Source organism: Pempheris klunzingeri, chromosome 2 (genome assembly GCF_042242105.1).
Source record: "Pempheris klunzingeri isolate RE-2024b chromosome 2, fPemKlu1.hap1, whole genome shotgun sequence".
Taxonomy (NCBI): domain Eukaryota; kingdom Metazoa; phylum Chordata; class Actinopteri; order Acropomatiformes; family Pempheridae; genus Pempheris; species Pempheris klunzingeri.
The window spans coordinates 10,960,119-10,978,350 of NC_092013.1; the positions used below are offsets into that span (position 1 = coordinate 10,960,119).

Sequence of the window (18,232 nt, forward strand, 5' to 3'; positions counted from 1 at the left end):
CCCCCTGAGGATCAGGGTGATAAACACCTCTCACCTCTTACCAGCGGCCTCTCACAATTACCTCGTGCTCTCCCCGTTATTATACTGGAACATTCTAACAATGCGGCCAACCAGTGGAGCACTCAGAGATGAGGGTAATTGAGGTAATTAAGAACCTGCAGAGAGAGGCTGAGGCTGCTGTGATGTTGCAGATTAGCAACGCGACTGGTCTTAAAAATGAAAGCCACTGGTAAAACAAATCCGTAATGTCTTCACTTCATTGGGGCTCTCTGCTCTGCAGCCAGTGCTGTGGTGCAGAGAAATGGTGTTGGTGTAAAAGATACAGAGAAAAGGAGAATGATAAGTAAGAGTGACAAACATCAACATCATCTGCAATTTTCTGATACTGTTGCCTTATCACTACGTTGTCGTTTATTTCTGATATGTGATTCTCAGCGACTTTTGGAGGCACTTGATGTCATTCTGTGTTATTAAGGCACTCACTAGGCTGCAGAATCGTTCAGCTGGTACTCTCGGGCCCGTGTGAAGCAGCTCTGGACGCCGCCGTCAGCCCACAGTCGCTGGATGACGTTGGACAGGTCTTCTGGCAGGATGCCCTGCTCCTCTGCTGCTGCTGACAGGGCAAACAGTTGGCGGGCATCATCCTGACAAGATAAGACACACACACACACCATTAGTTTATTAAGTTATTTAACCCACATTATTTTTCTTCACTTGACAAAGCTGGTAAGCATGACAGTGTAGTTCTTTCTTTTGGACTCTAATGCTTCGCCCAGTAATGGTGGCACTGAATACATTCTATACCTACAAAGTGTAATTTCATGTGTAGGAGGGATTTCAGACTTTTTTGAGGCTTTTAGTGAATATCATGTGCATTGTTCTATAAGAGAGGCATTCTTAGAATAGCCAGCAGGAAAACAAAACAAAAACAGAGCAGAGATTTCACTGGGCTTGCAATTTTCTCTGCCTTAACTTGCCTGGCCAACAATCAGACAGATCAGATATGGAGAGCAGTCCTTAGCCAGATGCCTTGCCAACATACAAACTGCAGTTTGCTGCTGTTGTGGATATCCAATGTGTGCTTGTGGTAAATTATTTTATTTACTGTAAAAACTGCAATCTAATCTGCTTGAAAAATTGCTGATAAGAGCTACGGCCTCTGGAAACTGCTGGGTTCCATGACGGACAGAAAAACAGCATTTTTTCTTTCAATGTTATGCAATTTGGAGTTCCTGCAGCCAAAAGCATTCCATACTAGTCAGATTTGCCATGGTTTAAGGCTGGCTGTAAGGAAATCTGCTTTCTCATTTCACAGAGATGTGCAGGAGAGATGTGAAGAAACAGAGAAGCAAATGAAAGAGTGAGGAACAGTTTAAACAGAAATTATGCATTCATTCTTGGCCTTATTGGCCCTGGGCCATTTAGGCCAAATGGTAGACAGAACATTAATATTTACATTCACATTTGAAGAATTTGCCTTTATTTCACTGAAATACCTCTAATAACTGAGCAGAGAGACATTCACTGAACTTTGCTTCGCTTCTCTAGGACCTCTTAGTCCCATACCACCATATTCTTTTTAAATGTTTTTCCTAGTGCTTAATATTAAGATTGTGGATTGCTTGTTGATGGACACAACTGAAACTGGGACACTCTGGTAAATGTTTCTTGAACCACAACTGTTCTCTTACTCCATTTCAGAGGGACTTTCATACACACAAACTTGAGACAGTAATCAAAGGTAGAGTCGCAGCTATATTAACTAGAAGCACAAGAGGGGCATCGTCCACATTTTACATCACGCTTCGTTGCACCACTCTGACCCTTTGCGTTTGACACTGGACCAGGTTTGATGTTAGCTATTGAGAGCAGACTTTCATGTGCTAGTTAACTATTGTCTGGCCCTCCACTCCATCCCAGTTGTAGGTCACAGTAAGTTAGGGGCCCTTTACTGTGTACCACATGGTAGTAATTAAAATCCTGTGATATATCACAAGCTGTTCAAAATGCACATCAGGAGAACAGAATGCCACGTCTTTCTGATACCTACGCTCTCCTTGAGCCAAATAATCTGCCTACGACTTCTCGTGTGAAATCAGTTGTCAAGGGGTCTCAGAAGAAATGATACACGTTTGGTAGAAATTCAACATGACATATCCAGTCAGGTGCATGGCGTTGGCAGAGGTATGAGCTGTACCAACAACTATTTAGTTAACAATAGTTTCCAGTACTTGCCATGTCTGTCAAACAATGAAAGCAGCTTGTTCCTTATGCAAAAATAAAGAGCTGAGACAGTTTAGTCACATGCTGATTTTGGAATATTGCTAAATGTTCATGTTCTCTCTGTCTGTGAGATTAATATTGTCTTTTTAATTGAAACCTGTGAAATTTTGCAAGCGCTCTGTAGGCCACTGGAGTGGGGGATGATATCACTAAAATGAATTAACTCACAAAACGCTGTCTTCTGTCCAGCAGGAGCTGTCATGTACAGCAAGCTACCTTGACAAAGCCAGTCCTGACATATACCAGGCAGTCAAAACGCTCTTTCCACATGAAACCATGTTTATCCAACTCATCGCGCTTGGAAAGAGCTAAAGTGTCAAGTATGTAGAGAAACTGCAAAGTAAGGATAATTATCCTTACAAATATCTGAATTTTTAGTTGCCTGCATTGCTACCACGGATGGTAGTTTTATCCATTACAGTTTACACACTGCTACTTTATTACTTACTCCAATTCAGCAGAATTGAGAGTCTGGGCATCAAGTAGATCAGATTTCCTCATGTAGTATTTGCACACTCTTGCAAACATGAATCAAAGTTAACAGCGAGGGAATAATACAAGACAAGTTGAAATATGTGGCATTAAGTTGAATATTGAATATGTGCAAAAGGCTTGACAACGCGGCTGTCTCCTTTTCTCTTTTCAAACATTCTATGGGAATCTAATAGATGAGTCACATTTATGAGATGACAGGTCCATAGAAAAAGGAATGTCATTTTACCCTCTCATGAGTAATGCCTGAGTATTTTATTTCTGTAATCTTCTCGGGTGGTGCTCTGTGGAAAGGCACTTCTTTACTGTTTCCTTTAACAGCACATAGACACAAGCAGGGACAGAAAATACACAGCACTGCAGGAGTCCATCTTAAGCATCTGCTACCCACAGTTAATTTCCAAGTAGAAGCTGTCACACTGTACTTGAGAGAAATTTCTTCAGCTGCATAATTTCCGCTGCCTCAAAACCTCAAGGCAAGATATGGGTGGTTAGGATGGAGGCAGAGTGGAGGCTTTGCTGGAGATTAGCAGCGATGATATCTCTGAACTTGCATGCCACTATATCATTACACATTAATTTCACTATTCTAGAGGTACTGTTTTGTTCCTACCTTTAACAGCTTTCTACTAGTGTTGGGTTGGTTTTAGGTTTTGCCGGTGCGTTGTAAGAGTTTATACCGTTTTGATTTAATGCGGACCGACTGAATCAGTGTTTGTCATTATGAGATGTTCTAGCAAATAATAAAGTAGCCTTATCACATCAGCAACCTGTGCTGACGGTGTTTAATCCAACTTTTATCACTATTACTGCATTAGGGGAAAGTTCATGTGCTTTTTGGGTTGAAAAGATGAGACATGGCAATGACATGAAAACTGCACTAATATGGTAAAGTTTTGGATTAGAAGCTGAGAAAGAGAGGCAAGCTAAAAAACATGGATTGGGCAACGTGTAAATACGGCATGGAAAAAGTCATGGCAAAAGTGGTAATACATCTAACTTTCATTTCTAGCATTGCTGTGCCTCTAAGTTCAGTTGTGCCGAATGTGGCGGCGCTACACTCTCATTCCTGGACACTCATTACGTTCCACTTAGGAGCGGCTGGGTCACATGTCACACCTAGTGGTAAAATTCAGTATCACCACTCCGGTACGATATTTGGCTTAATATCAAACCAGTTCGAATAATCTTACTTCATCCCAGTCCTACTTTCTAAACAGCTTTCAGACAGACAACAGGGCACTTGAGGCCATGTCTGTTTTTAAAAAAGTGTAATATTTGTTTATTAAGGTAAAATACTGTTAATGAATTCATCTGTATGAGTATTGTAAAACAAAAACATAAATTTAGCTTGGTTGGAGATGCTCTCCAGCTGGCATGACTTTGGCAGTTTTGCAATGGCTTATGCCAACAGCCACAAAATCCTCAGTCTACAACAATTTTGCCATCTGTGTTGTGTTTGGAACGTCATTTCACTTATGTCTTGCTTCTGCAGAGGGTGACGATGTGTATTATGAGTTAAACATTTTTATTTTCAGATACCTACCGCTCTAGTAGGTTCCTCGTAGTCGATCTTGAGGTTGGCCATGGCTTTGATGATGGCCATGATGGACTGGATTGTGTTGCTGTAGACAACGGCTCTGTACTGCTTACACTCATCTTCTGAGTATCCATCCTCATGGATAATCCTGAAAACAGAGATCAGACGGAGGGGAAGAGCAAGAGAAAAAAAAGACTTTGTTCTTTAAGCTGAAATTACAACGTGACAATAACAAAAGCAAAGTAGTGACGTTATTACTTATGATTACACATTATAGATCATGCAGTAAAATATTGTCCCTTGACTTTTTTTCGGCCAGGCCTTTGCCTCTAAGACAGCATACAGATACAGGCTGCTATTAATTCATGGTGGATGTCGAGACTGCAGGCACAACTCATGGCTGAAAAAAATACTTTCATTACCTCTACAGGTAAAAAAACCCCCAAATCATTCAATCATTTCATTCACCGTTAATCTCCTAAAAAGATAAGTTAAAAAGTAGAATTGATCACCAATCAATGTAGTAGATCACAGTACTTTTTTTTTTTTACTTAAGGTACAAATACAGCGCATTTATAGAGTGATTTACTTGCGACATTTTTCCTCTCAATGTTGTCCATAATTTGTTACAATAAACCTGCTCTAACATATATGCAGTATATTTCATTGATATTTCATTAGATCCATCAAAGATGATCTAGTCCTGCACATTTATGATCACAAACCACAGTACTGCTGGGTTGCAGTTCTGGAGCTGAGAGATAAAGAAACAGACGTTTTATCGCTCTCAGCTAGTGGACACTAAAACAAATATTTACTTGCTTTTGGTGCTGGGGAAAGAGACCGAGAGAAAGAGGCATGTGGTTGAAAAAGCATGGGGCTGAGACGGGAGCTGCTGGGCTGGAAACCAAACAGAACCATCTCCCCTGGCCTGTCACAGCCAAGAGACCAGAGTCACACGGCCGGGATGCTCATTGGCTGTGTGATGTGCTGAATGGGACCTCATTAAAATGCAAGTGAGCCCACTGTGAAACACTGCGAGTCACAGCCAAGAGGACTGAAAGCCCACAGTGTTTTCCCCTCATCCAAACAATACTTCTACTAATTTCATAAAATCCTTTTTGATTGACTTGATTGTGAAGCAGTTTGCAAACTTTGTTTCACAAAGCAATAAGCAAATAGTTATTTCATCATAATCTACCATTAGGCTGGCACATGAGGCTTAACTTATCTTAGATACTTATGTATGTAAAGAGTTTCTTTCAACATATTACTGTGAGATCAATTATTAAAACATTTATAACTGTAGTAGGACACTCACAGAGCTCATACCATCTCTTTAAAATGTATTTTCATAACGGAAAATAGTTTGCTTTGCATCAGAACATCATATTTTGCACTGAAATCTGTTGGGAGTACTTTAAGAGATATCCGTTAAGCTGCATCAGCCAACTGAACAGAAAACTTGGCAATGGTAATTATATTGTATGGACCTTGTGAACAACTCCCATCGCATTTAAATATTTCATTACTGCTGTGTTAAAAATAACTCCCATGTTTAATGTCAAAGGGAAACTTTCAATAGAACTCTAAAACTGGATTAAATTGAAATCACATCATTAACGCTGTCATGTCATGTGACTGTCACACTTTTTTTTGTCACAACATGCAAGTCTCTTCTTTCTGCAGAACTTTGAAACTCGATTAAATGAAACACCATCATTAGTACTACAGTTTCCTGAGGCTCAAACATTTTTGCAAGAATTATCATGCTTTTCACAGAATTATGAATAGTACCACACACACAGTATCTCTGAGATCTATCATTTGTCCATCTAAGAAGACAACCAAAGAGAAACTCTCCAGTCTAGTTTGGGATGAGTGGTTGCTAGTAAATTTGGGACTAGTAAGTTATGCTTGTTCTCTATTTTTAGGTAGCTGACACGTCAATAACTGCTGTCCACCAATGAGATTAACCAGCTCCAGTTCCAGGGCCCTGCTATTGTGTATAAATCATCAATGTTATTACACTTGTGTTTTTCCTGCAAGTCCAAATATCCTCTGTGAAATAAATGTACATAGGGGGGTTTACAGGGCCTCGCTAAGTGGATTAAAAACATTTTTAGAAACGAAACTGTACACAGAGAAGTATTTTGGCCATTTGGAGAGACTCGTTTTAGTGTTTTGTATGCATGTGCATATGTGTACATGGATGTGGGTGAGTGGATGCGTGCTTCTGCTAATGACATGTCAAAAGCATCAAGCGTGTGGGTGTTCATTGATGTGCACTTGTGGGAGGATTTCAGAGAACAGTGTATTTGAGAGATTTGTCAAATTGCTTCAGTCAGTGCACCAACACAAAACAGGAACAAGAGGCGCTTTCATTCATACTCATCAGCTGTGGAAATGCACATTTAGTGCAACCTTCTCAACCCTTTTTTTAAGGACAAGTAGGGAGGGTTTCTGCAGTTTCTTTTATGCTTTTTTGATACAGTAAGCAGAGTCTGGGCTATACAGATGAAAACGAAAATTAGTGTTTGTATATCTAAACACATATAGTGTTTGCGCTTATATATCTTCTCATGTCTTTTGAGACAGTTTGTATAGGAATTCTTTCAAAAACTTGCATACCTTACCTTGCATGTTGTCGCCACTGGTCATGTCAGCATGTACACTTTTACTTTGATGCCAAACCGGCCACTTTTCATTATTATTGATTTTTTTAACATGTTCCCAAATATCTTCACGATATCTGTGAGACTATTACAATTTTGCCTGCAAGATTTCTTTTAAAGTTTTAAAAACATCCTTTGAATTGGAAGCAGGAAACACTCAGCAAAACCAAGAAATGTGGTTTACATCATGACATGACTCACTGCCTCTCAAGTCTCGCAAATTATGCGTAGGCAACTTGTGTAACCACTTCTGCTCAGCATTGTAAATGTGAAGTAAAGTGAACCACATGTCAGCAAATGTATTACCAATTTCTTGCCTTAAATCTATTCAGAATCCAGTCTTGGTGTATACTTGAGAATTAAATTTGGCCATGTTTTAGGACCAGCTTCCATGTTTTACTAGTTGTTTAATCTAAAGTCCAGTGAGGTACGATTAGGTTTAGGAAAAGTTCATGCTAATGTTTCAGTGCAGAGGAGCACTGTAAATCATTTTTTGTCTTTTCTTTGCTGGGCTGATCCTGGAATCCACACATACAAACACAGGACAGGAAGCATTTTCACTGAATTTGATGGACCCAACAGGTACCAAGATGGACTCTGGTACCTGCTCTGGTCCATGTGTTGCACAGGAGAGTGCAGTACCAATGTACAAATATACCTGTATTCTGCACAGTGACTGCACTCCCTGAACGATTTGGTCAATCACTTAACAATTGTTTTCCTTCTCCATACAGCTGGTGATAAATGTTCATGGTGCATTGCCTGTTAATGGCCTGTTTCAAGTCTGTTGGCTCTAAGCCAAGAAGCTAACTGTTACAAACTCTATACATTACTCACTATATCAAACTCGCTGGAGGATTGCATTTATCAGAGGGGGGGGGGCATCCTTGTATACAATATCACTTGCAGTGCAGAGGAAAATATAGCTTGCTTGTCGATGTATGTGTGTGTGTGTGTGTGTGCATGTCTCAGACAGAGCAGAAGAGGATGTTTCCTAATAGAAACTATACTGGAAGCTTCACCATCCCAATTTAAATTTAAAGTCATGTTTAGAAAATCAAATTGGTAGTGTATTTTATAGAAGAAGTGACGATTTTTAGAGCTTCCGGCTGATCTATCTGATGTGGACGACTGAGATGAACCCTTCCACTTATGCAATATTGCATTCTTGCTTCCTATGATTTCCTGCCTGGTCTCAGTCTGAATGTTCAGTGGAAGAAAAATAAACATGCCAATAATAAAGAGCTTTATCAAGAAAAAAAAGGTTGTTTTTTGTTCCAGTTAAACTATTCCTGACATGGGGTTTGATATGACACCTTTCTGTTATGCTGTCAGAAGAAAACATGTGTCTTTTCTCACAATAGTCAAGTATCCATTTAATTCAGTGCAAATTTGAACCAAACAAAATTGTCAACAACTTTTAAAAACAAATTATTTAAACTATTGAAATTTCATCTGTTATCAGCAAATTTTCACAAGTTTGTTTCCACTGCAGTTTGCTGCATTTTGCTATTATTGATAAACCAACTTTTCTACCTCAGTCAAATATTTTTGTAATATTTTATCTTTTTAAATTTTGTGATATTTTATCTTTTTTCTGTCTGTTTTTAAATTGCCAATGTGCAGAAAACAGGTGGATGGAAACATAAATTATGAAACATAATGGTTCATGGTGACGTGGGAGCCAACGACAACATGGTATTATGTTGTGCAAACATGGCACAGAAAAGATCAGGGCTGAGATTGGGACCCAGGATCTTTTTTTGAGCAGTGACATTTGTGCTGCACACTTTCATTCTATATCCACATACTGAAACGTTGCGGCACCATCTGAATATTGAATATTCCTAATACATGCACCCATGGTGTTAATTTGTCTGAGATGATGGGAGGAAAAGCAAAACAATGAACAGTTACTCACTTCATCTGCTTCACAATGGTGCTCTTCCCCGACTCTCCAGCACCTGCAGAGGGAACAAAAACAGGCAGAGGTTAAAAATACACTCCCGTTAGCTGAGAAATGTAAACAGGCAGCCAGTGAGGCCGTCTCACATCTGGACCCTCATCTTGCTCCCCTCCCTTTACCTCCCAGCCTTCAGCCCAGCAACAGATCTCAGCTCTCATTTTTACCCTGGACTAGTCTGCAGTTCTCTCTAACTGGATTCCTAAAGGAATTCTGCCCCTTTAGTTATAGCTCAGTTCTATCTGTAATCTGAATTTAAATGGTAATACAGGGTGTCTTAATTTCACAGTGGAAACATCCCATCCACTCTCTGTCTCTAAAGGAACAAAAGCCACCTACCATCCTATTCCCCTCTCTATATTTCAAGACAAGTTACTTTATCACGGTTAACATTTTAATGGAAATGTCTTGCACTGACAGGATATGGGCTTTTCTTATCCACTGCTATGTTTATTCTAACAGCCTGAGGCGACCAGAGGGAGCTCATCTGCCACAAGGAATCTAACACTACACACACACACACACACACACAGACCCGCATACACACACCCAGGGGTGCCTGTCAGTGCACTCTCCACTCGTACTCGCCCGGGGTGAAGTCTTTCTGGGATGACCCTCAAAATACACTACTACGCAGCATGCAGCACGTAGCACGCACATGCTCAGTGAAGCCCCTGGGTAGGAATGGGCCAAGATAGTTTCTACAAACAGCTGTCAGCTCCTACTCCTCTGTGGTAGATTGGCTCAGACTGGTTAATAGAGCAGAACGTGCTGTTTGCCTTCAAGTTTTACAAATATGCAACACATTTTGACACATTAAAGCTAAGGCTGAGAATGTAATCAAAAATGGAACAAAAGCAAAAAGGTGTGTGTGTCCGTGGTCTGAGTGTACGTGGAGACTATGATGAAAGTGATGTTGAGGTGAAACATACAAACACATAACGATATTCTATATTTCACCTCATGGTATGATGTCTCCACTCTCCCCACCTAGCAGTTTGCAAATCACACTGTGATGAAGCACTCATCCATCTGCTGTACAGCCTGTGGGCCATATTGTTAAGCAGGAGGAAAAGCGAAGAAAGAAATGCTGTATCTGGCTCATTGCATACCTTGAGTGTGAACTGAAAACTGTAAACAGATTCCCTGGTGACAAAAATGAGAAATAACTAATATGCGGACTGATTAAATCGAAATAGGCAGTGTGCATTCCATATAAATCTGGTTATTTTGTCAAAATGCAGAAGAAATTCTTAGCCATGAATAAAGCATATGTGCCTTTACAGACAAGCTTTGTTCCATTTAAGCTGGTTGAAACCACAATATTGGTTTAAAGCCAAAAGGCCATAAAATCAATTTTCTCTTAAACCTCCAAACACCAACTCTGTTTAACTGTATCTATTATAACAACCTCTTAAGTTGAAGCACTAATAAAGGAAACTAATAATTTACAATGGTGCACTAATCTGAGGGAGAGCAACACGGTAAAATAGACATGGCCGAGTTTGTCCCTGGAGCCTGTGGCTGAGCCACAGATATGCAAGTCTGGAGCCAAAGTGCCAGGACATACTTTCTAGACCTGTGAGTTCATGAATATCCCTGACCAGGGCCGAGATAGCGGGCCTCTGTCTCTCACCACACACACACACACACACACGCTCTCCTGAAAGTAGTAAACATGCCCTTTGGAGTTTGTCCAGTGAACCTGAAGCTGGTAACAGTTAGAAATGAGTGGTGAAGTTTGGCACGTACCTTTGTGCGACTGCTGCTTTGATTAACAAATAGGTAGCAACTCTCTTTACTGTCCAATACACACTTGACCTGGCTGACTGATTCTCAGTTGTCAGGCCTGTGTTTGTATTTTGCAGTCAAATAATTTGATCATCACACAGATTCCACAATCTGCTCCTAATTACACACCACAATAACTTTAATGTGAGAGGAACACACTCTAAAATATTTGACTGAAAGCACAGTGGATTAGAGCATAAAGTGGGGTTTTATGTAAACCCCCAAAACGATTAACAATGGACTGCTGCTGCAGTAATCCTTATTAATAGTAGTTCAGCAACTATAATGTACACACACATATACAGAGGCATGTGAAGTCCTGCACTGCGCTGTTTCTCTTTAATATTTCAGACTTGCCAGCTGGCAGTAAAAGGCAGTACAAGCACATCTACTTTAATAAGACGGTTTGCAGAATTCCTACAAGACTGGACAAACTTTGTTTCTACTAATAAAACCTTAATTGAAAACACACACACACACACACAGAGTAGACTCAGTGGACAGCTGAGACTGCTGTGGGATCACAGTGGATGCTTTTGTCATGGTCACTAATGTGATACGAGTGGCAATCACTCTCAAGATTGGGGCAATGAACGTATGTTGCTGGTGGTTCTGTGGGGAAAAGCTGTGGCAGGATCTCAGGGCCCGATGACAGTCAGACTGATGCCACCGATCCTCTCGCTATTACACAACACACTTTGTCTGATCTGTGGCTAATGCTGCATTATCTCCACATCTCCCTTTGGACCATGAAGGCTCAGGACTGCCACACACATGCACACACACACACACACACACACACACATATATACACAGTTTCCACATGCCCTATTGATACTAGTACTTTCCAAAGATTGTTCCCAAAAATTTATGACTCAGCTCTGAGCAAGCAGAGCTTCTCTCGACAGTAAGCTATAACTGGTGGCCTTGGTGACTAAATAGACCATAGTCATCACCAGCTCTCACACAGTGCCAAAGAAGCACAAACCCTGTTGAAACACAAGTTGAAACATGAAAACAAAGCTATGTTGGTCAGAGCCCAAATAGTACCACTTACAAACTAAGCTTAAATTCTATCTAACCTAAATCACAACGAAGCTGACCTTTAGCCCATGTCCTCCAAAAACAAACTGAACTGACGTGAAGATGAAATGAAAGAGACACTAATGCATTAAACTAAACAATTTGACCAAGACACAGAGGGACCAGACTGCTTTTGCAGAGCAGGTCGATGAAGAAAAGTTGAGTTTGCAGGAAAATAAATACTGTCCACTGCCTAGCAACTGGGCAGCATGCACGACAGTTGCGGTTGTCTTTGACTCATGGCAGAAAATGAGGAGGAAAAAAAAGGCAGAAGGGGGAAAAAAGGAGGACTGCCAGTTCAGTCTCCATTTTCATTTGAATGAGATTAGTTAGCTTCTGTATATGTGTCACAATTCCTTCACCCTCATACATTAAAAAAAAAAAAAAAACACAAAAGATGTAGAAAATGGACAAAAAGAGGAAAAATGTTAAGGTGTCTGTCTGCTTACATATCATTTGTGTTGAGAAAGAAGGGGCGTTAGCATGAAAATATGTAGTACCAGGAAAAAGCGGCTGGGAATTTGTAAATCTCCCAGTAAGACTCAGGAAATTGCCTGATTACTGATGGGTTACAATGTGACTGGCAGACAGGCGGAACCAACACGGAGATGGGTGCCAGGAGAACCTGTGCCAGGGAGCCCTCATGGATTAACTGGGGTCCAGCTGCCATAGGACAGAACCTGGGCCTGACCCATGATGGATGGACTGTATTTCACTGGTGGGGAGTGTCATTACCAGTGACACAATCAGGTCAGATGACAGTCACGGTGAGGGAGTATGGTGCTTTTTGGATGCATTCCCTGTGCACATTACATCGGCACATACAACAGAACAGAAATAGAAACAGCTTTAATCAAATCCTACATGGTCCTGCAAATACGAAGAGAATACATTGATCCCTTTGAGTGAGGTGAGATATAAAAAACAAAGTGTATTCTTGCCCTGGGCTACATGAGGAATCTAAAAAGTCAGCGGTGGACTAAATGTGTGTGAACATTAAAGCCATGGACAGAAGCAAGTGTTTCAGAGCCACACAACTTGCTGAACTTAACTTTGCTGACACAGAAAAAACTTGCTAGGGTCAAAAACGGCCTTTGAGCCAATTGCAGTAAAGTCGCATTTGTCTTGGTAGGGAAAATGTGATAATAAAATGGTGCACAGCACTACCACCTGTCATTGTACTACAGTAGAACTTTGTTGATGTGGTCTAGTTTTCTACCTGTGACTTATAAGACACAGAAAGCTTTGGCAATTGATTGGTCTTTAGGTGTCATATGCCTCAAACTGGAGAGTAGCCATCGGCACTATGAAGCTTTCTTGGCTAACTGGAGGTCACAAAACTGAAGCAAACAACCACCTGAACTGTGAAACATCCTAATAAGGAATTTCATTTTCTTTTGCAGAAATAGGATCTGAGAGAAGAACTGACAAAGCTTTATCAACTCCCACATTTGACCAGTGATGAAACCCGATGAGAGGAAGAAGTGTGCCAGCCGGCTCTTCTGTGAGAGAATTCCTGGCATGTTCGCACCGTCTCTGGAGTTTCATTATTCAGTGAAGCATGACGAAACTGACAAGTCCAGACATAAAAGGAGGAAAAGAATGAAGGGTACTTCCCACTGTTCTGTGTCAAGACTGAGGATCAACAATGTAAAATAATCAACTTATTTCTTTATCTTCTATGTGTTGCATCAGCATCCTACTGCTGCAGCCTCATCAAGCTGAAACCGTTAACTGTTTCAAAGGTCTGCCTCCCATGGTATTAAGGCTGAGTGTGAATAAATGTGCATGTGTTTGGAGCAAGTGTGACCCATCCTGGTGGGACTGGGAGCAGGACACAAAGGCAGCAGTGTGGGCCCCTGCTAGCTGAGAACACAGGCCCGCTGTTGATGTTTAGGCCTGGACCATTCCAATCAACGCTATAGCTCACACCAGTTACTCACACGGCTCCGCCTCCTTTCACTGAGCAAGACAACTGCCTTCGCCAGCCACAGCAAATAGTCTTCTGGCCACTAGCAAGAGGAAAGGCTCAAGAGGACTTGACTGAAGGAGTTAAATCTCACTGCTGATGAGGAGAACATATGTTTAACTGGCTCTTCGTGATACGCTCAATGGTTTTGTTATCGTGCCCCCACATTTCCTCACAGCTGACTTATGATGTTATGAAAGAAACTGTGAGCTACCTTGAAAACCTAATCTCTGAGTGGGATTTTAATGAATGGGAAGGAAGTGAGAAATGACGTGAGTTTTGATGAAGCAAAGAGATATTGAATTTGAATATGTACTCAAAAGAAATGTAATAATGTTGAAAATAAATATAATCCAGCCAAGGCATTTTTCAGTTGGCCTTTTCTTTCCCCTTTGATACTTTTCTCTCTTCCTAATTAGAGTTACAATGGTCAACCCAAACACAAGTGCACTTTAATATAATCCAATAGAACATTAAGAGCTTCACAAAGACAGTTTTCCTTGCAGGCCAATTGTCCTGCATGGCAATAAACTGCATACTATCGATGTTCATGACATTGTGACCACAGTCTGTGGGAGTAGGTTCATGCTTTTCTCTCTGCTTTTACAAACTATTCAAAATGTTCAAAATAGACCTTTGCCGTTGTGTAATTACTGAGGTAACTGCTGTAGCTATTTGTATTGAATCTTCAGGCATGCTGACAATTTACTCAAGTGAACAAAGCTCTGCAGTCAGAAAAATGAAATGTCACATGCTTTAATGAGTCAATTAAGACTGATTCTTATGCTGCCACAGTGAATGTGGAGAAAGTAACAATGAGAAAGTTGAATAAAACATTGGGAAAAGCAAAATAATATGTTCCTTTAAGACAGGCTCAGTCCCTCCACTAAATCTATAATGGGGTGGTCCTCTTGCCTTTCCTGTCCCCACTTCAAAGCAGATCTGCTGAAATCAATATCTGACCCCTTACTGGTGACAGGCGGACCTATGAATATCAAGTAAGCACTGGCTTTAAAGCCCAACTCTGATGACAATAAAGGCAAACAAGGGATGTCACGAGGTTTCAAATCAACATCCACTTGGAGAAACTGAGACGGGCCGACATTTTGCTCACTTAAATACGATTTTTCCTGCTTCCTTAGTGTGCTGATAAATACTGGTCACAGTGCAGGCAAGGCCCGTTTCGCTGTTCATCACTTCTCACTGACTTGAGATTTCTCACAGTCCCTTTTCTCACTCTCAGTGGACCCGAGACACATTGAGACTCAAACGAATAACACAATGAGACACTTGAATTCTCATAATCTCTCCACTATAGAGAACACTAAGCATCCACTGGAAAAGTGGCGAGGCAGTTTGTGTTGATGCCGAGATGAGTAACTAAAGTGATAAAAGAAGCAATGGGAATTCAAGGGAACAGAGGAAGAAAAGAAGGGGAGTTAGAGAGGAAAAAACAACAACAAAAGCGCTGAGTTGACAACTCTAGCCTGCAGCAGGATCCAGTGAGACAAGTCAGCCTCACTATACTGAAATTTCTGATTGACACAGATATCACGCACACGCAACAAAATGTCCTTAATCACTTCTCCATCTCCCCTTTTCCTCACTCTAACTTTATTCTATAATCTAATTAATTTCAATTTCCATCATTTCTCAAACTCTTCCTCCCACAGTCCTCAGCCGCCTACACACCAGCCGTGAGGCGGCCCGATGCCGCCTGTTCTTCTCAGCTATGTGTTGAGAAAATGTGCCAATCCAGACTCAAGACCAGAGGCCCTTCGAGAGACACATGTGCCACTTCCTATTCTGAGATCCAATCAAGGAGGAAATGGAAGCAGCTTGCATGAATACGTGTACACTTGAGGACACAAAACACACACACACACACACACACACACGTATATATGTCTGTTTGAAAGACGGCGACGGATAGATTCAGTCTCCTCCAACAGATGGCTACCATGCCTCGGGCAAAGAGCGAGTCTGGACAGCACACTGACAACTGCTGCCAAAGAAGAGAGGGATGAAAGGCAAGAAGACCAAATCTACTTCCTCTATGTATACTGAGGGAATGTAAGGAAAGACTTAACAATGTGGAAGAAGAAAAGACCTGTAATTTTTATTCAATTAACATTTTGATGACAATTCTGTGTAAGGCTGCAAATTTCCTCAACCAGTCGGCGGCCACAGAAACAATCAATTATCCACGAATCATTCAAAAGTCCTAAAACACAAAATACATGCTTTTCCTCAATGGAAAGGCAACCATCATTAAGTGATTATATGAAGAGCTGCAAGGAACTACTTAGGGAGAACTCAGACATTCAACATGTTAATCTGCAACATGTTTTACTATGTATGAAAAACCGCTGTCAGCCTACTGTCAGCAAGGCTCTGATCATGGTTACAATCGATCAATAATTAACATCACAGATTCAGGGCATGAAACAGAAAAGAAAACTCACATATGAGACCATAAACATGGCGAAAATGGACCAATGGACCTTGAAGCTCTATGTGGTAGTTGTATTTCCTGCAGAGAACCACATTGACGATACACTCCCCGAGCAATTAAGAGCGTGTAAAGATTAACCAATGCATCTCCTTAAATCAAGAGTGGGGAGGAGGACAAAAGAAAGGACACAAGCTTTACAGCTTTCATGTATAAGGGTAAACGGATAAAAAAAAAAAGACACAGAGACAGACACTCAATTTAATGAGAAATTTCAAGGTAGTCTGTATGAATCATAGTGTATATCTGTATTGTTTTTGTATCGCATTGCAGGCCAAAGATGTATTGAATAGTCAAAGAGGTTGGATACAAACGCCTACTGGCAATTCACTGTGTCTTCCTTGGAGGCAAGGATGCTGCACAGACATCCTCTTTCCGTCAATAGGTGACTGAAACATAGAGGGCTGCTGAGAGAGGAAAAGCAAATAAAAAGAGAGGATAATAACACCGAGGTATCGCGTTGAAATGTGTCTGAGAAATGTTCAGTTGATAATGGAGCTAGAAAGAACAGTCGATTCTGTCAGTCTTGGAAGTGTATGAGAGGTATAATGTACTGACAGGCTACTGGGACCTCTGGAACAAAATGTCTCCGTCTCCTTACTCCCGGCGAGGGATGTGGAGAGCGAAGCACAGAGGCAGAAACAGCTCCTTGGTAGTGATCTCTACCTCTCTGTGCAAGAACTGTCTCTCTTTTCCACACTATGAGAGTTGATCAAAGCAGCTGATGAGGACCCACATTACATGACACACTTCTGTTTGTCTTATTTTTATATTCAAAAATAAAGAAAATCCAATTTTCTCATTAGAGCTCAGCTGTAATGGCAAAGGCCCAACATGACATTGTACAACAAGATAAGATTGTGATGTGAGGATTCTCAGTAATGTAGCATCAGTTGTCAGCAGGACAAAGAAGCCATTATTTTTTTCCCTCTGAGGTACCTCCATGTCTTACCCTGTTGACCAATCTCTACTTTTCTCAACTCCCCAGGCCCAATTTTCCACACATGCAGCATGAAAGCAGGCATGCATACTATTAAAGTAGTTAGGAAATGATATTTTTCAGTAATTGGAAAGATGGAAATAGGGATGTAGAGCTGGTATAACCCTCTGCTTTCTGGCCTACAGGGAGGGGAGGCTGGGGCCTACTGAGACAGTGGCAGAAGTCAGAAGTACTACGAGGAGGTGGAGTGCTCTTTAGAGGTTGGAAAACAGAGGTGGGACAAAGTCAGTCAAGAAAAATAGAGGTGAGAGAGTTCCAAAGACCTTGATGACAGACTGAGATGAGTGGGACAGCAAACCATTAATCGTAGTAGACAGCAGAGAGTATCAACAGAGGACAGTGGAAGGTGAAGAGAGGAGGAGAAAAAGAGAGTAGGCCTTAAGAGACCCTGATGGCACACTAGAGTGAGGTCCCAACTGTGATAGTGCCAAATTAACTGGCCAGTCCCTGGCCTTAACTGCCAATGATGGAAACAACCTTGAAATCAATAACACTGAGGAGTAGACGAGTACATAAAAATCTAATTCAGAAACATGACATAGCAGGAAAGCTCAAATTGATCGCGCAACAGCCTGAGTCAGCCAGTATTTATTACGAATGACTCAATCCTGCTCCTTAAATTTGCTGATTTGGAAAAATCCAAAATAGGTGAAGTCTCACCTGCTCTCAGTTCTTTCTAGGCTTCGGCCTAAGTGTCTCTCTTGCCTCATTTCATCAGCTCTGAATTCTAGTAGTGAAACCATTTGACAGAGCTGTGAGCAGGAGAGGCTGTCGGGTGCCAGGAGCAGTAATCGCAGCCTACCAGATGGAATGAATTCATAATTGATGTTGATTTTCAAACTGTTTGCAGGGATGAAGGAGCGTCAAGCAGAAGGGCGCTGAAAGTCTGCAGCCCTGTGAGCTTTTTGTAATGTGCTGTAACAT

General features: G+C 41.1%; 1 protein-coding gene across 1 annotated transcript in view; it reads right to left on the minus strand.

Moving 5' to 3' along the window:
- LOC139207432 (guanine nucleotide-binding protein G(i) subunit alpha-2) overlaps positions 1–18,232 on the minus strand; it is a 55,390-nt gene that overhangs the window by 6,901 nt on the left and 30,257 nt on the right. Inside the window, exons 2-4 of the mRNA XM_070837155.1 lie at positions 8,912–8,954; positions 4,322–4,463; positions 484–644 (exon numbers count right to left, since the gene is read on the minus strand). Coding sequence (XP_070693256.1) covers positions 484–644; positions 4,322–4,463; positions 8,912–8,954 — 346 coding nt within the window. The remainder of the gene's footprint in view (positions 1–483; positions 645–4,321; positions 4,464–8,911; positions 8,955–18,232) is intronic.